Raw genomic sequence first — 23,620 nt, forward strand, 5'->3', positions numbered from 1 at the left:
ACATCAACTTCCTAATCTTCATAGCCCTTACCTCTGTTCTATCAATTTTGTCCTTTCATAATGATGTTGACAAATTGCAGTATCTGTACACATTTCCTCAGAGGTGGAAAGCTTCTGGGACTGGTATGAAATGTAGGTCCTGGAGAAAAAGAAAAATAATGGCATTCTATATATTTCACATGGTGTAATTTAGCAATGTTTTTTCCCACAAACAAAACATTGGAGGGAGGAAAAGATTAGTCAGATTTTCTAAGATAAATACAGTATTCATCCTTCTGTTTGTGCTCATTTTTGTAAAAGGAAAAGAAAGGTTGCATACAAATATAGTATGGAAAGGGTATAAATATTTTATATGCTTGCAATGTATGTTATCTCTGTGCCAATAACAAGGATGAGCAATTGGGTGTAGAAGAGAAAGATCTAACTGCAGGTAAAGAGACTAAATCAAGATAAAATTTTTATTCATGGTAGTTTTTGAATTACTTTCCAAACCTGAGGAACAGCAAAAATACATTACCCCTTTGGAAAGGAAGCCTATTAAGTTTATGAATGTAATTTAATGTTAGGAGCAAGGAATTTCCTTTAAGTCCTTTGTTTCTCCCCTGGAAAATATTTTACATGTTTCCTGAGGCTTTTTTATAATTCAGATTTGTTTAAGTGAATTATAATCTGCCTAGTAAATATGACAGGAGAGTAGAGGCTTCAAAGGTAATGAGCCCAGACATGTCGTGAAAATGATTTTCATGTGTCTTTACCAGGCACCTATCCATTCTTGTAAGGAGTGGAAATCAGAGACAATTTTCCTGTTATCCACTGGCTGGCATGCCAGTCCATCAGCAGGTAGACAGTTTAAGATTATCTAAAGAATATGCTTTCTTGCCCCTTTGTTGGGCCAGAAAGGTTTTACAAAGGACACTATTGAAGTTGAAGCCATTATAATGGACAATTAAGGACACTGGAGCAAGCAGAAAATACTCTACAGCATTTTGGGGGCATAAAAGAATCTGAGGGGTGGGTTGAGGAGATCTGGGAAGGTGCTGCTGGTGTTGCTGCTTTAGGAAATAAATCTGAGGTCCATATGTTACCACATTTGGTTGTTTTTGCTGAACTAATGTTTCTGCAGGATTGTGAGGGATTATGCAGCAGACTATCCCTGCCTCTTCTTCTCTAGCAATTCACATGTGTCCAGGGGAATAGAGCAATTGTTCTATTCTGCTGTTCAAGCTGAGCAAGGCTCAGATCTCTAAATGGTGTCTGTTCAGGTGTAACGTGTGCCCTCTGATCACAGAATCCTAGACTGGCTTGGTTTGGGAGGGACCTTGAAGATCACCTGCTTCTAACCCTCCAGCCATGGGCAGGAGCCTTTCACTAGCCTGAGCTGCTCAATGCCCTGTGCAGCCTGGCCTTGAAGTCCCTGATAGGTCACTTTGTTCTGGTGTGATGCTTGGTGTCACTCAGAGTGCTTCCTGCCACAATTGATGTGCAGCATTAATCCTGTATCCACTCCATTTTGATGTGCTTCTTCTTACCAAACAATTGCTCTCTTCATTGAGAAAAAGAGCTGTAGGAAGTGCTTGTGTGGATGTGCACAGACTGCATATTTGAAATTATAGCTGGATTAGTTCCTTTTTTTTTTTGTCTTTTTTTTTTTTTTTTTTGTCTTTTTGACCATTTCCGTGGTCGCATTTCTTATTTGAAACTAAAACCTTAGTCTTTAATTTTAAACAATTGTTGGTTTTGATTCTTTCTATCCATGTTTCATGAGCTAATTTTATTCATAGAAGCTAGCGTTAACTAAATTTGGGCATATCTTGTAGGGGGATAAATGGAAAAATCTTGTCAATCTTTATTTTTAATTCTTTCTCCAAGAATACATAGTATTCATTACTGTCTAGTGATTTGTTTGATTTGAGCTTTTTTTCTGCCAGTAGGTGCATTTAGTTCTGTTTGACAGTGTTTCAGTGTCTTCAGGTACACAGTGCAGTGATGCTCCTGATAATTTTTTTGAGAATCTAGATTAATCCATGCTTGTCGACACAAATAGGAATTGATGTTGATCAAATATTTGAAATGCCTTTCTGCACTGCTTAGCTGCCACACAGTGTGGAAGAATGGCCTTTACTGAAGTAACTCTGGTTGCTGCTTCTGAAACTCTTGATCTAGAGGTCCTGACAGAGCTCTGAAGTTTCCAGTATGTTTCATTCCTGTGCACACTTCATTTTCATGACCACTGAAGCAAGAAAATCATGACCCTCATAAAAAATTTAAAATTTTGCTTTTTTTTGGAATGGATTATTGTGTGGTATTTTACCAAATATTAAGTGTTTTAACAGCTTGCCTATACTTTGTGCATTTTCAATAATAATAATTTTAAAAAGCAGCATAATACCTGTTGGACTTTGCTGCATGTAGGGCTGGATACTGCAGGTAATTTTTTAGCTCTGGTTCAGTTTTTGCTTGCCAAACTTTAGACATCCATATTAAGATTCATAACCAGAAGAACTGAAGCTTCAGGTGAGTAAAGAGCATTTTCTTTTTGAGAATTTTCCTATTAACTTTACCAATACAGAGCAAGCTTGTCCAATAAGATGAAAATCTCTTTCATGTGTATATTTAATAGAAAAAAAATAAAATCAGTAGAGTTATAAAAGAACAGGAAGAGTTTAACCAGAACAGTTAAAATTGTAACCAACACCTTGAGTTCTTAAGTATGTATACATACACAGAGGATCTCAGCTGAGTTACAGGTTCTCATGGCTTGATTTCTTGAGTGCCATCACCTCTCTTCAGTGCTAAATTATTCAGGTATATAAGCTATGTCTACCATGATTTTAGAGGTAACTAGATGGCATTGATTCTGTTATGTGTTTGCTGAAGATGTAAGAGCAATGTATGGAAAGCAGGTTGTGCCTGCAGTCCATTTAAATGCTCTAGCTTGCGTGCAGGACTTGCATGTTTTCCAGGTTATTGTTGTCAATATTAAGTAGTTATGGATGATTTTTGGATAAGCTCCATTCAGATCATGGCTGGTAGAGCATTACAGCACAGTTGCTCTTTCAGTGGGAGAGATGTGTGGCTTGGACACTGCTGATTAATAATGTACTGAAAAAATGGTCCAAAATAATTTTTACAGGAATAGGACAACAACTAGATTAAGCATGTGTCATGGAAGTGCTGCAGCATAAGTAAGCTGCTGCTGATGTAAGGGAAAGGAGTCTGCTGGAGACCTTGAGTATTCCTTAACAGATTGTTTGCTGATCTCCATGGGAATGTGCATTTCTGAAGTGTGCAAACTGACTGAAGCCTCTGTGCTTCCTGAGGCCAGTTGGTCCCAGCACTGTATGGGATCAGGGCAGCAAGTTAAATGCTGAAGAATAAAAAAAGCAAGCCCAAGAATGCAAGGCAACAGGCTAGTGTGCCCTCCTGCATTTCTTCAGAGCACATCTGTGGAGTGAGGACAGCTTTCCCTCTTCCTGGGGCATGTCCTTGCTGCCTTACTATCTTTTGTAATCTCTCCACAAATCTTGGGGTCCAGTGGCCCTAATTTTTCTGGAGAGGCAGAGGAATGTCAGTGTCTTCCTTGCCAGTTTTGTGGTTGAGATGTCTGCCTTGAAGCTGTGAGTTGGGACATCTCTTAAGCTGAAGAGAGCCTAGAATCCAACTGTTCCTTTCTTGATGGACAACCTTGGCTGATAAGTAAACCTACTTACCCCATGCCTTTTGCTTGAAAGCACATATGACTGAACATGTAATTCATCTGTGATTAAGTATTTCTTCTCCACTGATTTCTGCAGTGAAGTAATGATACATTTTGCATCTGAATTGATTCACCTGGCAAGAGACTGTGGTACCAGTGCCCTCATTAGTGGACTGTTATGGAGTCATTGCAAAGGAATCTCTGGAGGAAAGGAACAAATTATTCAGGAACACACATCTTAAAGTACGTGAAATAAAGGAAAAAGAAATCAGGAAATGACTAAATGCATCTCACTTGGCAAAGTGACATTTATTTTAGTACAAAGTCTTCAGACTACCTGTGGTAGTTTTCTTGTAGGTTGTTTAGAATCATGGCTCTGTTTCAATGAGATGCTTTTGAAGTATTATTACCATCTTTCCAGTCTTTGCTATTTGAGTGTCATGAAAGAGAGACAAAAAAAATGTTGGTAATATTTTTTCATTATATAGGTATCACAGTACTTTAATTTATCCTATTAATTTCTGTAAACTTAAAAAAGTAAAAATTTGGCAAAAAAAAAAAAAAGAAGTATTTTTTATATTACAATTGCAATAATGTCCCTGTCCCACAGTACCTATAGCATGGTGCAGTGGTAACTTAAAGCTGATAGTTTTGCTTGACAAACAAGTAGCAAGCTGGATAGCCTCAAAAGTAGATTGTGTCTGATGATAACTTAGTGCTTAAGCTTTCAGTACTGGCCTGTATTTGTTTTGGTTTTATATATGATCCCTTTCATACTTTTTTGTTTTCTGAGATGCAAAGGCACATACACAAGAGCTTAGAAAGTTATTTCCAGGCTTGTGAAGATTGCTGAGTGGCAGAGCTTGTTACACAGCTTTTGGAGGTGCCTGTTCTGCTTTTGCACTGGCTCATATTCCTGCAGCTGCATTGCATTGCTGCAGCTAACTTACTGTTAGACTCCTAGAGCTGCTCTTCCTTTCCTTGTAATGTTGTGTAACCTAAAGAGTATCTTTACACTTGATAAGGCATCTTTTGAAAGACTAAGAATGACACACTAGAAAGATTGTGCTTGGATAGGGAGATTATTTTCTTCAAATTTCCCAATGTCAATGGATACTGATATGTTTTACAGGAAGTTGTACCACTAGAGAGAAATTACATGGTTCTGTTAGATTCTTAGATCCGAGCTCCAAAACCCTTTGTCTCTGAAGTGAGAAAAGTCTAAATTGAGTTAAGAAATTTTTGGGAGTAGGTAGATCTTACAGAAGTTCTGGGTGAGGGGAAGGTACTCACCTGTTACAAGATATGTTAATAGAAAAATGGGAGCAAAACAGTTACAGAGAAGGAACTGAGAACTGAAGAGTTCACAAAAAAGTAGAGAGAGAGAGAGGAGGGTGGGAAAGGGTAAGGGGAAAGCTTGAGCTTATGTGAGGCAAAAACTCATATGAACTTCTGCTCACATAATCAAGAATTCAAAACCTTTTGTTTAGCTTAGCCAGTAAGCTGCAGTTTGAAGCAAATTCCCTATATGTGGCATCCTCCCATCCTTCAAGAAGGAGCAGAACAGGTCCTGCAGTGTCCTTCCTCCCTGATCTTAACACTAAGAAAAATTCCAGGCCTTCCTGCTTCACCCAAAATAGTGACTAGTTCAGCTTCCACCTATCAAAGTGGCTACCATCATTACTCATGCATGCCAGCCATGTCATGCATAAGATACAGTGAAGACATACGAGCCTAAGTTATGATTTTTAGGTAGCAGTGACTATGTGCAAGGTGTTAGATTCCTGTGGTATCAGACTGGGGATGAAATTTCACCTGAAGTGGCTGCAGGAGTTATGTGGCATCTAAAAGCAAGCACAGATCAAGTATCTGTGGTTGTCAAAGACACACTTTATTTACTTTTGGCCCATCATGAGTCCTTGGATGTTTCAGCGTGGAAGAAGTGTGAATTGCTCTCCTGTGGACAGATGATCACAAAGTCTTCATCCTAAGAATTTATGCTGAATTGGATTCTCTCCCCACTCCCAAAGCATTCTCAGAAGGAAATACTGACCAAAAAGGAAATAAGTAAATCACGTTTTAATACTTAGAACTCATAATCGTTTTGAAGTAACAATGTGATGATTAGATTTTGTTATTTTCATCTCTAGCTCATATTGCCTGTCAGTGTGTCTACGTGCTTTGGGGGTAGGGAAAGAGTCAGATTCCTGTGGAACAGATCATTGGATGCACCTGGCATGACTATCTCAATGCAGGCTTTGAGATACAGTTTGTCACTGGAGCTTCTCTTGCAACTAGTAGAGTTTTTCTAGGATATGCCTTTTTGCAGATCAGAAGTACAGCTCAAATCATTGTGGCAGTTTGTGCCAGAGACAGGTATCTAGAACTACCAGTTATAACTTTTGAATTCCACTGGGAACAATGTTAGCTCTTCAAACGGAGATCACAGACTCAAAATACCCCAACTCTAAAAATATTTTGACCTCGCTAGACTTGTTCACTGTAATATTGGCAGGCTGCCAAGTCTGTGGGAGTGATTTTATGTACATTCATATGTAGTAGTCTCTTAGAAGACCAGTCTGTTAGTGAAGCTACTGAATCCCTTACATTGCTTTTGAGTTACACTATGAGATTTTGTCTGACAGCAAGATAACTGCTTGTAGCTGAGTCTCAGCTTCAAGGCAGTAACATAATTTCCCTGGTTGTTGCTACATGCAAGGGAACTATAAACCTTCTTAAACAATGCTCTTCCCAATAAGTACTTCCAGGATAATTCCTTTCTCTTCCCTACAGATAATAGTAAAACTTTATGAAACTTGTAATCATTCCTGACACAAGTTTCATACATTAGATAGTTAAATATCACAATATTGTGATATTTATGCATAGTAAGAACTTCTGTTGTCTGTTACCTTATGTGACCCAGAAGCATCTATAGAACTTGAAAAAGCAGTGTTGAAATGGGATACATTTTTTAAATACCACATTGTGTTTTCAGTTATTTACATGCTACTAATCCCCACCCCAGCTCCGCACTCTAAGCAAGGATGCACTCACAGTGTTGAGCATGAATCTTTTAAGATCTGTTTTGGGAAGTTAGTACCAGAAACTAAAGGGACCTAAACCAGCTCTTCAATGAAAAGCTAAATAAATGACAAATCACTGGTTTTGCTAGTCTATTTTTAGTCTATTTTACTAGTTTATTTTTAATTACTTTAGTAGTATTTTTAACTTTTCAATGTGCTTATGAGTTGTTAAATGGATATACTACCCTGAAGTGGTTCCAGTACTTGTGGCTAAGCATCCAAAAATGGTTGAACATATATCTGGATTTATTTTGATGAATCTTTCCCTTTCAGCTAGCAAACAGCCCTAATGGGCTTTTTGAGTATCTTATATAGCTTTCAGACTATATGACTATTGTCTAAATATTGTTAAATTATGCAGAGGAACATAACACCTGGTGCATTTATTTCTGTACTGATCTTTACTTTTATAACACTCTTGTTAAAGCAGTAAATGAACAAGAAGGATAATAAAAAGCATGTAAAAAGCCTACAGACCAAATGGGATGAATAATGAAATACGTCAGTTTATTCCATAAAGTTAAAATGTTGCAGTGTTTCCTGGTTAGTACCAGAAGCATATATAGGGACAGATTTGAAATCTAAATTTGGAGAGCAGAGCAGTTAAAGCTGCAATTTGCTCTTTCCATTGTGAGAGGTCAGAGTTCCAGGCAATCATATTTGCATGGAAAGTTTTTGTCCAGTGCAAATCACTGCAATTCATTAAAGTCTCCCAGAGCATTTAATTAATGTGTGCATATCTAAAGACTTCCTCTCTAGCTGAAATAGAAAAAAAGACATTCAGGCCATTTTGAGTTGCTGAAAAGTTAGGTAATTTCGGTTTTCATTTACCACCTGCTTTTTTTCCCCCCTCTCAAACTTCTGTTTTGTTATAAATAATGTTAAGTCTACAGAGGCTAATTTTTAAAATCAGTTTCTGCCCAAATCTATGTGTTTCTTCTACTTGCTTACCTGCAGGCAGACTGCTTTGATTGTAACATAAATATCAAGAACTAGCAGACTTAAGCTGAAGTAGCTTTCTTTGCAGTTTGCATTATGATTTCTTGAAGTGATTTGTGTGTTTCTCAAACCTGTCAAGTAACTGACTACAGAAAATATTTGTCAGTCTGTTCTTTAGGAAGAGAATCTGGAAAATTATTTTTCAACATGTAACACTGTTTAGAATATCAACTTACTGTGTGTAATTAGGCTAACATCATTTGGCATAATCTCACAAAGGGCATGTTTTTGAGGGTTTACTAATGGATATAGATGTTCATCTGTCTGTTGAGACCTCTAAAATCTGATTTAGTAGTAGTACTTTATTTGAGTTAAAATTATTCTAAGCATATGACCAAGAGAGATAAAAGGAAAAAATATTTAGACAATTTTCTAATGCCTTGATCAAAATGAGCACTGTGGTTTGGGTTTTGCTTTGCTTTCCACTGTCACGAAATGAGCTCTCTTGTGCTGAATGTTAGGCTGTTTACAACAGGATTCTGGAGCCTGTAGCCAAGCACAGCTCCCTGCCCAGGTACAGAGCTTTGGCTCAGGACAGAGCCAGTAATCATGGTTGGACTCCAAGGACAGCATGACTCTTATCTGCTTCCTTTCCCACTGAACTCTGCTTTGTTCCTTTTTATCTGTGCTGTTGCTATGACTGAATATGGTAATATGTTTATAAGTCTTCTACACCAAACCATGTGATAAAGCATATCCTCTTGACTGTCTGAATAGAAACTTAAGAGAGGAAAAAAAAGAACCAATTTAGAAAGTTCAAAGGAGAGGGAGGGAGGCAGGCAGGCAGGCAGACTAGGAGCAGAATATTGATTTCAGTTTCATTCTAATCAAATCATATTGGTGAATAGGCCTCTAACATCACCACAGTTCTAAAAATAGAAAAATCTAATATGAATTTAATATGTAGGAACTGGCATTAAGGGAAAATTGGCAACTAGCATTTATGTCTGTGCTTCTGAAGAAACCCTGTATGTTTAGTTTGAATGTAGGATCAACACATGCCATTTTCTGTTGATAATTTTTTAAAAACACTCTGAATTAAGATTACAAACAGCTTTAAAAAGGCCATCAGGTTTATTGTTGTAATCATTGTAATGTTGTTGTATTATGGTGTAATAAAATTACATGGGGAACTTCTATTTCCTGCTTTAAATAGTTCTGTCGTGCTGTAATGGCCAAAGAACTTGATGAACAAAGTTGGGCAGCCTGTTGCTTCATACAAAACATTTACAAGAAGATAAGAGCAACAGTTTGACCATTGCTCGATAAAGGCTCTCCCAATTCCCTGTGGTTAGGTAAGAGAGGCAATGGCTTTCAACAAGCTGACAATAACTCTTAAAAATGCTCTGAAACATCTTCTATTGTTTTCATACTCTTGGTGTGGAAGTTGATGGGTGGGCTCTGGGACTCAGTTTGTGGGACATGTAAGTCAGGATGGGAATGTGTGACTACTCAGCCAAGCAGAAAAGCAGTAGCCTGAGTTCCTCTTTCAGAAATGCTGCCCTGGTCTAGCTGTTATGGATTACAACTGTCTAAAAATTTGAAGTACCTATGTGCTTAATGAAATGTTTGTTAGATATATCCATAACTTCCCTTACCATTTCTGCTTAGAGCATATAAGCAGCTTTTTGTGTTTTCATACCACATGAAGCTTGCCAGCAGTGCTGAAAGAGATTCTTGAGTAAACCAGAGGTGTGTATTAATACCTAACTTGAAGATGGTGGGGTTTATCTTATGTGTTTATAGCAGTTGACTTACCCATCATTATGGATTTAATAATGGGTGTTACTGAAGATGTAGCAATTCTATTTTAAGATTGTATTTTAATAATTAAGCAATATCAGTTGTCATGTCAGGTATCCATGTAAACTAAAATGTATGGATTCCATAAAATCATGTGCTTTGGAGTTCACAGTATCCAGACTAAACAATCATTGTTTGTGTCATGCAATATAAATTATCACTGCTATTTAAAAAGAAAAATTGTTCTGGGATAGTCTTAAGAGCCTTATAGAAGAAGATAAATGAATTAAGTTGTATTAATGCACAGATTGGCAACTTCTGTAAGTCTTGGCAAGTATTCTACCAAGTAAAATATATCACAGATAAAAAAAAACATGATCAAACTGATTTAATATTAAAAGATGCAGTTGCTACTGTTAGTTGAGCAAAAGTAAAAAGAGGAAAGATACAAGAAAGAAAGAAGTACAAACTAAGAGTATGAATAAGCACATAATTGTTAATGTAGTTACTATTTCTATAGCAAGCTATAGTTGTTTTTATTTATGGAAAGTTAACTGTACTACAGTATTCTGATGACAATATTAAGGTTTCCTCTTGCAAAAAATCTTAGTGGTTCTCAGTGAGAAGAATTGACAAGTTTTGTCTTTAGAATCTAAATTGTGACATCTGGCCATATAAACATCTTCGTCAACTAAACCACTCTGAACTTTAATCATGTTTCTACAAATGTTATTTGATGAGTAATTTTATAATTTCCTGAGAGACATTATCCCCATGAAACATTTTTAGTATTGCCATATTCAATTAAATAAATAATCCCCATGACACCCTCACATTAGTTGTAGTGCTGGAATGAAACACCTAAGATGTTGAGATCTAAATTAAATCGTGACTCTGAAAGCATTATAAAGGTTTTAATCCCCTCTGTCATCAAACTCTGGGAGAGTTTGAACAAAATCAAGAAACCTAAGAGCCATGAAGGATATGAGTCCAAAACACTTATGCAAAGGCAAGAAAATGCAGTAGGAGCAATACAGGCTGCAAAACCATCTTTGCTTGCCACTTTCTTATGTGAGTCTTACTGTTGCTGGTGCTTTGTTGGTGTTGCCTATTCAGCCCTGCTATCTCCTGACATAGGTCTTTACTAAATCTGTGCCAAATTGAATTTTATTTTGCATAAGCATGTTAATGAAGAAAAGAACTTACATGAAGTTGGTCTATAACATTTTATATATCCTCTCAATTACAACAGATAGGAGGTAAGATAAGGATAAGCAGGTTTAATTTCCTTGCATTAAATTACTTTTATATTAGCAACATGGTTTTAACAGATTAGGAAATATCAAATTGAAAACAACTTTTCCTACTGAATCTATTCTGTTTTAAGCAATTTAATCTGCTCTGCAACTGTACAGTTTCTGAGCACTTTCCATCAGCCTGCTAAACAAAGTCACTACTGTTTCTTGTCTGTACTTCTCATCTTCCCAGCAGTCCTGGCTTTGAGAATGGGTTTTGTGTTGTATGGCAGAGGAGTGGGGGTTTTGTTTGGTTTTGGATTGGTTTGTTTATTTATTTCATTTATAAGAACTGAATTTATCGCTAAAATTTTATGCATAATACACATTCTTCTGTCTATGTACACTGCATGAGGAGATGTTCACCAAATGTGTTACAAATGTAGTTAAGAATAGAGGGCAGTGAGCTTTATAATGAGATTTTAGAATCAGCAGGACTTCCTTCTGCAGGAGTTCATTCTACCCTTGACATTTTAGTTCTGGCAAAACAGAAAGAAATGTATTTTCAGCTTTCAGACATCTCTTAGGGCAAAAGTCTGCTTTCATGTGCTCATACTACCATGGCAAAACATAATGGTTGATAAACAGTCTTCTTCAAAATGACATCAGAGGATTTGTACCATACAGTAAAAATTTAGTGAATCATCATTAAAGGCAGTTGTTTAAAAATAGTTTTTTCATTATCCATAAAACTTTTAAAAACTGGGATTTAACACTCTCATTACAACTAATATGGTGACATAAGAATAATAATTTAACCTAGTTTATCTTCTAAAATCATCTGAATTGGTTTCTCTAAGTAATTCAGTTTAATAGAACTCACTAATTGGGAGGTGTGTTCTCAGAATAGGAATATTTTTACGACTAAATAAAAATTTTTGTTGTAGGATTTTCTTTCTCACTAATTAGGTGAATCTCATTGACGTTCTTTTCAGTTAGACAAGTCTTTTGAGTTTTGGTTTTTTGTTTCTTGTGGAACATCTCTACAATAGAATTTCTTTTATTGGTTGAGATATTTGTGTGATGTGTATTAGTATTTGAAGTGTATAGTGTATACAAAAAATTGAAAGGAAAAATGGAGTTTTAGGATGACTCATGACTGTGTACAAATATTGTATTAATTCTATAAAGTTGATACAACAGTCTTAGCTGAATTTTGTTCAGACACAATAGACTGACAGAAAAGTTTCTTATATTTTTGGAAGACGTACCTCCAACCTCTTATTGGAGTGGTTCATGCTAATAACAGCTCATAAACATTTAAAAAGATTGTATAAAAATCTTCAGCATCATGTGCAAAAGAGAACAAGTTGCACAAAGCACTGGCTGAAGTACTACTTTGATATATTGTTATAATGTGCACATGCAGCCTCTTTAAAGAAGAGGATTGAGGGACATCTGCTTATAGAGGCACAATCATCTTCATAAAGTGTTCTGTTTGGAGCTTTTTACTGGAAAAGTTGTCCTTTTTTGTGAATTCAGATTTGATTGTAACTATTTGAGTTGATTGTTTGGGTGTAACCTTAAAATACCATGCCAAGAACAGGTTCTCCAGAAGGTGCACAGCAGCTGAAACACTACATGGGTATGGGATTTTCTGTGGGCTAGTACTCACTTATAATAATAGTAACTTTATGTATATTTTACAAAATGTTTTTAAAAGCAAATCTTTACACATGTATATTTATATAAATAACAAGATAGTAAACATATAAAAAACATTTCAAGATTTTCTCCACAATGACGACAATTGTAGATCTATTAATAAATGGAAAGCATCACTTGTGACACACTTTAATGGCATAGTCACAGCATAGTTTCTGCTTTTCAAAACAATATTATTTATATTAACTTGGGGGACAACATTTCATTTTCTTCCAAAAGGAAGATATGCAAAGAGCAGAAAACTGCGGTTCTGTTGCCTAATCCTTTATATTGACCCTTCAGTGAAAAGAAAGGAAAATATTTTTGCTGTTTAAAAAATAAATTTAAATAACAAAATGCTTTTGAGTTGTCTTATGATCCACAAGAGGTTAAATCCATTGATTCTGCAGAGAATTTTGGTTCTTAATGCACTGCAATTAGGATGTTTTCTCCAGAGTTAAATCAGAGCAGTGTTAATCAGTTGTGTATAGTGGCTTAAAATACCATTATTGCAGCAGTGGTATTGAATAACAAATGACCTGTATAATGTGCATCCGTGTGATTCAAATTTTAATTGCCTTTAATTTGCTCAATGAAATAAGGGATTTTTTTAAAGTAGTCTTTTAAATAAAACTTTTCCTCTCTCTTTCTTTTCTGGGCTTTTTCTTTTGGTTTGGTTTGGGTTGAGTTTGGTTTTTTTTCAGGTTTTTTGTTTTGTTTCTTTCAGGTTTTGTAGACTCTGAAGTATGGCCAAAGTTTTTGATTTTTGATGGCTCAATCTTCATGCAGTTCTCTGCCTTTGGGGTTATTTGTGGTTTGGGTACAAACACAAGCCTTATATATCAGGCATGGAGCCAAAGCATGCACTCATATGTGTAATGTGGCAAATAGTGAAAGTGTACTTGTGTATAATAGGTAATGAGGGTTGATAAAATACAGTTGCTTTATCAAGAGATGTACTAGGTATTGTGGAGAGGTAAATAAGCTGCTTAGTCATGTAATGTAGTAAAGCAGGCCCTATCTTTTGATTAAATCTTCTATATAAAAAATGAACTAAAACTACTGGGTATAGGCAGAACTGCTGATGTAACAGATTTGTATTTTTGAGATTTGACTTTATCAGCCCAGCATGGAGAGATGCAGGGCAGGGGGAAGGAATAAGCAGGCAGGCTCTTTTAAGTAAGCAACTCAGTTCATGTACAGGACAAGATGTGATTGTTTATGTGGTCAGGATGTGCTGCTGCAGCATTAACGCAAATGAAAAGATCCTATGCTTGATGGAACTATTGTTCTCTTGTTTATAAATGGAAGTTTTGCCATGGTTTAAACAAACAAAATCCCCACGTCTTGAGTCTTTTGCCTGTGATGGCCAGTCTATAAGGATTTAGAGTGTTTTGTCTCTCAGTGGTTATACTTCCAAAATTCCCTGCTACTGTAAAGCCTTAATGTTCCTGTTACAAAATAGTTTTTATTTAATGTTGCCATCTCAAAGTAATAAAAGTAATTACACTAAAATCAGCATTAAGCTGTGGGGTTGATTTTTGTAGCTCTGTAGATTTTGTATTTAAAATTTCCTTAAAATTGTCTTTGTTTTGGGGCAAGGAGGACTTGGTTGGTTGTTGACTATGAAGCCAGATGTGAGAGTTATTTCTCTTTAACTGAAGGCAAGAAACTTCATCATATTTCCTGGAATTCTCTTGTATTTTACAGTTCCAGGAGCTGGGATTTCAGAAAGTGCTTAGACAGTCTGAGTAGCAATGAAATTAAGGGTTGACTGTGAAACAGAAAGAACCAGGTGGAGGGAAAAGGTGACCTGCTGCAACTTCATCAGTATGGAATAGTTTGTGATGCGAAGTTAGACAATGCAGTGATACGAAGACAAGCACACTCTAAATCACAAATGGTGAGAGATCAGAAGCATATGCTGTAACTATGAGAAGTGATTAGTCATAGCACATATGTAGCTGGCTTTTTATCAAATTCTCATTCATGGAAAAAGATTTAGTAATTGAAAATGTGTGGCAGGCTCACTGTTCACAGAACGTTTCAAAGCAGTCTGGAAAATTTTATTATTGCCATCCATTCGGACATTTTTAGAAAAAGAAAGCTTAGTACTGAATGGGAGGGGAAGAAAAATCCATAAAAGCTGAGAGGGGGAAGGGAGAGCACTTATAAGAAACACTAAAAGTAAGTTGAACAATTAATCTTGCAGGGATACCAAATGTCTGGCATCACTCTTCAAAACAATGTCAACCCCACACTGTTTCATAGTGGTAGTACTTTGAGGGATTTGTGTCATGAGAAAGGCACTCTCCTTGGGGAATAGGAGTTCAGGCTTCTTGTAAGAACTGCTTGATGGAACCACCCATTTAGCACCTGGAGCTCCCAAGCAATTCCTTATGTTGCTGTATAAACCTGAGACAGAAGGAACATGTGCTTGAGTTACATTTATTTTGATCTGAGTTAGGAGAAGTATTTTGTTCACTTGTTTTTAATTAATGGTGCTTATCTAAAGAGGAGGACTGATCTGAAGCAAAACAGTTAACCAAGGGGTGTGGAATCTACCTTTTGCCTGCTTAAGAAACCTAAGCTTAATAAATGCAATTATTGGTTCATCACTGTATTTCCTCTCTAGCCAGGACAGTGATTTTTATTCTTTTTTTATTTACATGACTGCTAGACAGTAAATGGAAAGTAACTTGCTCACTTTTATAGAGATGGTTGTTTTCAGATTTCAGTGTCGAGGCACAGAAATTATTTGTATTGGAACCAGTTTGCTTATGTCAGTTTTGTGCTGCCAAAATCTAGGAACTGGACTGAGTGTGAGTTATGATACTGGAGGTTTTTCAGTGGATATCCGTAGGTTGTGAAGGAGCTGGTGTTCAGTGAAGGAGAAAACTGCCTCTTCCCCCCATTGTTCTCTTCTCCCATTGGTCTAATTTGAAATAATACCATATTTACATATTTACACACAAGATGTGACCTAGAAAATCTGGCTTTAGTTCAGTCCTTTAAATAGAAATTAGAGAAAAGGTTCTTTCTGGGGTATTTCTGGCTTGAACTGTAGGATTCATGTAGGTATTTCTGGCATGCCTGTCGGATCTGAGGCAAAGCAACTTTGGTGTGAAGTTGACTGTTTGGGTCACAGGTTATGCATGAGTATTCAACCTTGACCAGATTAGATCAAGAGAGTAAAAGCTACACTAGAACTTCAGTGCATGTGCTTTCTTGCAATCACTTTCTACAGATTTTTTTTTTATAGCATTTTCAATTTTGGGTAATTTTTTTTTTAATTTTGGGAGTTTTTTCACTTAAACTAAAATTGCAAGTACACGTATATATTTCTTGAGGTGCTTGTGCTTACAACTCTGTGGTGCTAATGAATTAAAATGGAGGGAAAGATAGGTGATCAAACTGACTCTGAGAAGGACTGGATTCAACATCTAATGTCTTGCTTAGTATGCTTAGAAGTTTAGTCTATATCTGAGGTCTTGCAGTTGCTTAGTTGAACAAATGAATTTTTATAATTACCAGACACCTTGGCATAGTGCAGAAAATTTTCAAGAGGATTCAAATTTCTGCAGCCTGCTCTGCCCCTGTATGATGCCTTACTCATGGAATGGCCTTGAAGTTTCCCAGTCTTTGAGTATTGAAGAGCAGATACTTGCCAAAAGGAATCTGAGATTGCCTTTGACTCCTACCTGGAATAAATTCTTAATGTGTGTTAGTGAGATGACTTACAGCTTCAATATTTTTTTGAGGGGAGGTGGGGAGTTAATAGAGTTGATTATGAAAGAAACACCTTCAGTTATTTGATTCCATCAGCATTTGCTGGGTGGTCTCAGACAAATCACCCAGGATCTTCCATTAACCCAGTAAAAAGTAGAAACAAGTTTTGCTGACTCCCTCCATTCCCAGATACTCTCAACCCTCTGCATGATTACTAGCATGGTATTCTGAGTGTACCTACTTCTAGATATTGCTATTAAGTAACTCTGTAAAAAAAAACAAAAACCAAAAACACAAGAAGAAGGTGTTTTGCTGTAACATACTGTACAAAAAATGTTGAGGGCTGATTTTACATAAGTTAAAATGTTTTGTGATGATTTAGCTCTATTTTAGGACTTCCATGAAGGATGCTCATGTGGATTTTAGAAGGAACAGTGAAAGAGATGGTAAAAGTCTCTCCCCAAATACATTTCTGCTTTGAATAGACTGAAAACTTATTAAAACCCTCTCTGCATATTCTTTTACCCATTGGAACACCTGTGCTTCTGGCATATGCATATTTCTAATAAAAAGAGAATTGTTCCTGGTGATTTTTGTTGCTATTACCAAATTCTAAGAGCTTTAAAGCTGCTGTAATCCTATTTTGTATGCTCCTTATGGGATTCTGTTTCTAAGCATTCATCAGAAACTCTTTCAAGATAGACTTAAATTGTCATCATAAGCTTTTGTTTAGCTTAGCTATGACTGGTGATGGCAATGAGGTTGTTCAGAAAAAGAAGAAGCAGGAAACACCTGTAAACTGAGCCTATTTAATTAAGTAGATCATTTTATGTCTTCATGATGTGTTTCTGTTAGTGAGGCAACCCAAAGGTGGTCTGGGATTTCTGGAGCCTGATGCATATACGCATCTGTCTTGTAAATGCTTTTTTTTCCTCTATGCTTTTTAAAGGTACTTTTTAAAAGAGCATAAAAGAAATCTACGACCTAGAGTAGAGTTCAGTTTGATACCTTAAAAATAGGGGGCTTATCTCTTACTTGTAAGTGGAGAGCCATTGGCACAGTCAGTGGAACACAGGATGTGATTCATCTGAGCAGTCATGGGGTGTGGGTTACACTAGGGTGGGCTCTATTCAGTACAGATTTTTTCTCCCAGATGGATCCCACCCAGGATCCCACCAGGGTAGTAATAAGATCTTCTAGGTCTGCTTTATATTTTCCAATACAGTGATCAATACAGTAGACCATTAAACATGATGTTTTCACCTGTTCAGCAGATCCTGTCCACGTGAAATCCCTTTCCAGCAGTCTTGCCTGTGACATTGGGGAACACGGGTCCCCACTGTGGGTCCTACTGTGCTCTGGACTCATTGATAGCATGGCTGCAAGTCTGACCTTTGTGCTGCTTTTGCAGGCAGTAAGTGAAGAAACATATGGATCATTATGATGCCAATTAAATCTCTATCCTTGCTTCCGTGATTGGGTTTTCAAATCACTATTGTGCTCTGCATGCTTGTTTTTGAATGGCAGGCTGCCTATTTCCCAGCCCTCCACTTTACATTTAAGACAGAAAGCAAGCATGACAACGTGTGTAGTGAGGGGTTCCTAGAAGTGCACCTGTGTTCATTGCACCAAGCAGAGATTTTGCTGTCCCTTCTGAAGCTCTGGACTTTGGCTTGGGATGGGTTGCAGCATGGTCAGGCAGCTGGAGATCTGCTTGGCTCCTTGGAAAAAGGGAGACTGGGGCTTTATCTCAGAGAGTTACCTATCTAGTCATGCCAGGCTCTGATGCAGGCAGGGAGCCTGAATTGCTTTACTTGCTTAAATCACTTTTCTTAAAAGCTCCTATTTCAGCAGCACAAACATTACTGTTAGTTCTCAACTGGGTTGTAGCAAAGTGTGTATGTGAACTGCTCCATGAAGTGCAGTGGTCTCTCTGCAAGGCCCAAGTTTCTTTTTTCAGGCTTACATCAGCTATAGCTATCCCAGGACCATATGAAAATTGGATTTTTCCCTGTTTTTTCCTAGAAGACAAATTGAGGGCATGTCTCTGGTATTTCCTCAGACTATGGGCTAGTGCTTTGACTTCTTGTCTACCTGGTGGTACCACATGTCTCAGGACTGCTGCTTCTCAGCTACTGCTAATGCCCAGCTCCCTAGTAATTACCATAATATGAGATGTGTACAATGATTCTTTTTTCTTAAAGTGCTTCTCATTTCCAAAAGGATGGTTCATCCATTTTAACTGTTGGAGCTGCTACTCTATGTAAACATATTTTTCTCTTGGCAACCACAATGAAAATCTTCAAAAAATAAAATAAACAACCAATCTCTCAGCAACTTTTTTGTTATTAACAGCTTGGTGGCCCTGTGAGATGCTGGGGACCCAGGAGTCCCAGAAGGAACAGTGGCACAGGTGGCATTCCTCATTTCTTTCTTCCAGCATAGCTGGAAGAGCACTCACATGGTTTGAAGGAGATGTGTATTCCCTCTCCTGCACTGGGAGGATTTCAGTCTGCATCCCAGGAGAGGGCACTAGTCCCTGCAGGGATGAGGAAGCATCTCAGACTGCTACTGGCAGTCTTGTGCTCAGTATGAAGAATGAGGCAGTCAATACAGCAGGAAGTGAAGCTAATTCTTCTTATCACAAGATGAGACTTGCAGCAAGAAGGATTTGGGGTAGGATTTGAAGATGGAAATCTGATGTCTCAGCGTTAGTGCTGAGCTATAAAACAATCACAAATGGATCATCAAAGTAGAAGAAAGGTGGCAGGCCACTTGTCTAGACATACCTGACTCCACACTGTCTGCTTGCTTTTGATTTAAAGTAACAAAACCAAAAACCCCCAAAAACCCTAACCCCCGCAAAACCAAACCAACCAGCCCCCACCTAAAAGAGAAATAACTCCTCCCCACACTACACATCCCCTCCTAACAAAAAGATGTATTACATCAGCAGAGGATTTCAACAGCCTCTGTTGCTTGACCCAGCCTTGCAACATGATGGCAGAGGACACCTGCCATTTTGTCCAAATACAGCCAGACATAAAAATATGTTTGGTATGACTTTTTTGTACCCTTGGTGAGCTCTCAATCCAGTAAGTAAAAAACCCTACTGATAGCAGTGCTTTGGGAATTTAAACAAAATTATTTTCTAAACTTCACTGAATTTGAACTGACCCTATGATTTGTTTTATTCAGGAGCATATTTGCTTTCTGCTAACAGATTTCCTCATGTCCAAAAGCATGACAGCATTCAGCAGATGTATTCCTTCAATGCTATTGTTCTTTTTATCTGTATTGCTTTTGTGACCTTGAAGTTTCAGGAAGGCAGAGAAGGCTGACCAATAGTGAGCCCAGTAAGGGAGAGGACATAAGGGAGAAGGGATCTGGTTTGGGCTTGTATCCAATTACTACAATACATTTCTAGACTATTTTTTACTGAGGAAGTAAACACTGCTGTGTAAAGGTTAGATATAGACCCACCCATTCCTGGAAGTTATGTACAGCTTGTCCTGAGTGACATCAGTGATGGATCCGTTTTGTGTGTATATACAATTGTGACTAATTACAGTATCATTTTGTGCCAAAGCTTATTAAAAAATGTCTTAGGTTGTTTCAAGAAATTCTTGTTTTATACTGAGCATTTGGATCCATACCAATTTTTTTAACAAACTGGTAAAGTGTAGATCTATTAGACAACAGCACTGATTTTATCCCTGGGATAGAGTCTTAAAATTCATCATTAACCAATATTCTTCAAAAGAAAAATCAAGAAAAATTCCCACTGTAATCCTTGGTAATCTGTAAGGAAAATAATATAAAGTAGTAGAGATGACTTTTTTTCTGAGATGGTCAGATCCAGATATATAGGTGCATCACCCCCTCTGTGTTTGTACCCTGATCAAGCTGTGCATGATGCATGGTATTAACAGTAGGACACTTTATCTGGTTACTGAACTTGTATTTTAAGAACAATACAAGAATCCTTGAGTGAATTTCCAAGAAACCTGCCAAAACTGTACAAGGATGGGAAAACAAACCTTACAACAATACTTAATGATGGACTTATGGTTTTTTATTTAAGAAAAGACTGAATGGTGATCACTGGACACATACACATAGGTCTGGCTGCATCATCTTCAGTACTATACATCATAATAAACACTGTCATTGGGAATAATACACTATCTCAGATATTTTGAAGCAAAGAGTAGTTAAAGCATTTCACAAATGCATTTTTTAAATATACTTTAATATAGCTTCTGCTATATTAAAGCATATATTGCTTTGTCTCTGCAATGGTCTTGCCTGAGAAATTCTATTGGTTTCCTGTGGTATTAAAGCTCTGAAAACCCATTATGGCTAGAGCATTTAAGCTGTCTCTACAGACATGACACTGTGAAAGCTGCAATGAAATGCACTTTCTTTGTCATACAGGCTAAACCAAGATGATAACAGGGATGAAGCTGTTTTGTTTAGATCATTCTTCTAATGCCTCTCCTGTAACTTTGTATAAGGAAACACTTTAAATGTTTTGTATCTGCCTATCTTGCTATAGCTATGACTATCTTGCTCTAACTATTCTGTTGAGAAAGATAAAATCATCTGTTGTGGTCAGTGTTGTAACTGAGTTGCCTAATTGTTTTGGTTGTGCTTCCAGAGAGCATTTAAGGTGTACAGATCCTATACGTGATTGAATGCAGTTTTCTTTTCTTTCTTCCTGTAAATCCCACTCAGTGAACCTCCTATTAAAACAGAATTAGCCCAGCAGATCAAGTTGATGAGCACCTTCATCAAGCTGAAAAGTCAAAAACATGCCAATTCTTTCCCTATGCTCTCTGCTTTAAAAAACAGAAGTTGCTTACAGCTTGCAGAATGCACTAAATTTTCAAGAGCTTTCTTTCAGCTAGTTTTGCAAAAGCTTCAAATTGTGGGAGGAATTTGAATGGGATGTATCAAAAAAGGCATTAAGCCTGAGAAAATATACTGAACAGTATAGGACTGCTGTACAGGGAGAAATCTGGTTACATCTCCATTGCTATTTGACCACTTCTAAGAGAAAAAATGGAGTGATTATCAGCCATGGTCTCTTTGAAACTCTTAATATATTTAGGAGCCTTTTCTAACTAGATGTTATTCTCCTTTTGTAGAAAACTGTAAGTAATTCTGTAAGCTATTCTGAATAATTTTCTCTCTAATTCATCTTTATTTTAAGAGAGACAAGCAAATCCTTGGACTGTTTATTAACCCATAGAAGTCAAGAAAAATGCTGCTTAATTTCAAAGAAAAGTTTATTATGCTTTGCTAGTATAAGCTACTTTATACTGTGTACTTGATATATATGGAAAAGTAAACTGGATGTTTGATTTTAAAAAGTAGAATTCAAATTCCATTTACCTCCTTTTCTTTTCTCTCAGGTGGAAAGACATGACATGAATACCCTGAGTTTACCACTTAACATCCGCCGTGGAGGTTCTGATACCAACCTGAACTTTGATGTACCAGATGGAGTCCTAGAATTTCACAAAGTCAAACTCAATGCAGATAGCTTGAAACAGAAAATCCTCAAGGTTACAGAGCAAATCAAGGTTGAACAAACAGCTCGAGATGGAAACGTGGCCGAGTATTTGAAACTGGTAAACAGCGCAGACAAGCAACAGGCTGGGCGCATTAAGCAAGTCTTTGAGAAAAAGAACCAGAAATCTGCCCACTCCATTGCCCAGCTGCAGAAGAAATTGGAACAGTATCACAAAAAGCTCAAGGATATTGAACAAAATGGATCTTCCAAAGCTACCAAGGATACCTCCAAAGATAACCTGAAAGATGTTCAACATGGAAAGTCTCGTAGCAGTGGGCACGGAGCAGAGAGCAGCAAGTCGGGTGTGCCAGGTGTATCTTTGACACCACCTGTCTTTGTTTTCAGCAAGTCTAGAGAGTTTGCCAACCTGATCCGAAACAAATTTGGTAGTGCAGACAACATTGCTCATCTCAAAAATACCCTGGATGAATTTCGGCCAGAAACAAGTTCTAGAACCTATGGGGGCAGTGCCACCATTGTTGCCAAACCAAAATATGTTAGTGATGATGAATGCTCAAGTGGGACCTCTGGATCAGCAGATAGCAATGGCAATACTTCCTTTAGTCCTGCTGTGGCAAGTACCCTGGACAGCCAAGGAAAGCTTTCCATGATTTTGGAGGAACTAAGGGAAATCAAGGAGACACAGTCCCAATTAGCTGATGATATTGAGAATTTAAAAACCCAATTTAAAAGAGACTATGGCTTTATTTCTCAGATGCTACAAGAGGAAAGATATAGGTATTTTTTTTAACTGTTCTCTTGAAATGACTTTTGCATGGAAACTATTTGGAAAGTGTGTGTATGTGAGAGAGAAATTTCAGAAGCAAGAGTAAAAAATAATTCCAATTAGTATCTGGTAACAACATGTTTAATTCCTTCCAGCAACTGAAATACACATAGAATATTTATATTTCCTATCTAATGGTGTAGTGCCCTTTGCCTTTCGTCAAAGGTTGATCAGAAAACTTTCTACTTTGACATAGTTTTTATGTAAATTATGTGAGTACTGCGTATAGGAGTATGCCCATGGTTTTGTAGCTGGTGGAAGGATCTCATCTAATGGGACTCAAAAAAGTTAAATCAGTCTGTGGTGTAGCAGAACTGACAGACAGCTGAAAAGTATACCCTTGACTCCTAAGTACCTTGGCTGAATACTTCTCACACACATTGCTATCTTGTGAATGCAATGTCACCCTGTACCCTGGTGTAACACACAGCTGGGAGATGTAGTTTTAAGTGCTGTAGCATAACTTTGTCTTGCATTTGTTGCTTGCCTTTATCATCCTTTGTGAAAAGTGGATGATATGTTCTACAGAGGGCTTTCACCTGCTGTACCTACATCCCATTTTTCCTATGGCTTGTTAAAGTGACGGTCGATTCTTGAAGTCTTTACTACAACAGTGGGAAAAATCTTGGTATGAAGGGCAATATTTCATGTTTCCCTTGCTTATAGTTCTCAAAATACAATGAAAGGCTTCATACCATGTGGTAATATAGGGAGGAAAGAACAATGAAAGTGGCCTATTGAACTCATGACTTGGTTTCAGGAGAAGGCAGAGTGACCTTTTCTGGCAGCTCTCCACCAATAAAATCTCAAGCCTCCTGCTACCCATTTCTAGACAATTTTGCCACCATAATTTTTGTGCTGACTGCAGTGTTTGTCTGTTTGTGTGTTAAATCAAGTGACAAACTCACAAAAAAAAAATCTAGTTTGTTGGTGATTTACTTGAACTGCTTTACCATGTAGAAGCATGCCAGAACAGACTGTACAGACCCTGCAGTTGTGTATGAGAGAGAACATATTTTTCCTGTCATTACTGGTGAGCTATTAACTGGCTCAAACTTACTT

At 37.3% G+C, this 23,620-nt stretch overlaps 1 protein-coding gene across 4 annotated transcripts in view; it reads left to right on the top strand.

The window, feature by feature from the left end:
- Window positions 1–23,620, top strand: part of TMCC3 (transmembrane and coiled-coil domain family 3) — a 132,047-nt gene that overhangs the window by 99,879 nt on the left and 8,548 nt on the right. For 3 of the 4 annotated variants that reach the window (XM_056510155.1, XM_056510164.1, XM_056510136.1), the window contains exon 2: window positions 21,611–22,509. In XM_056510155.1, the coding sequence (XP_056366130.1) occupies window positions 21,611–22,509 (899 nt within the window). Of the gene's footprint in view, window positions 1–17,508; window positions 17,608–21,610; window positions 22,510–23,620 lie in introns of those variants that run through there. The other variant, XM_056510146.1, reaches the window with a different exon arrangement.

This window comes from Oenanthe melanoleuca, chromosome 1A, assembly GCF_029582105.1.
Source record: "Oenanthe melanoleuca isolate GR-GAL-2019-014 chromosome 1A, OMel1.0, whole genome shotgun sequence".
Classification (NCBI taxonomy): Eukaryota; Metazoa; Chordata; class Aves; order Passeriformes; family Muscicapidae; genus Oenanthe; species Oenanthe melanoleuca.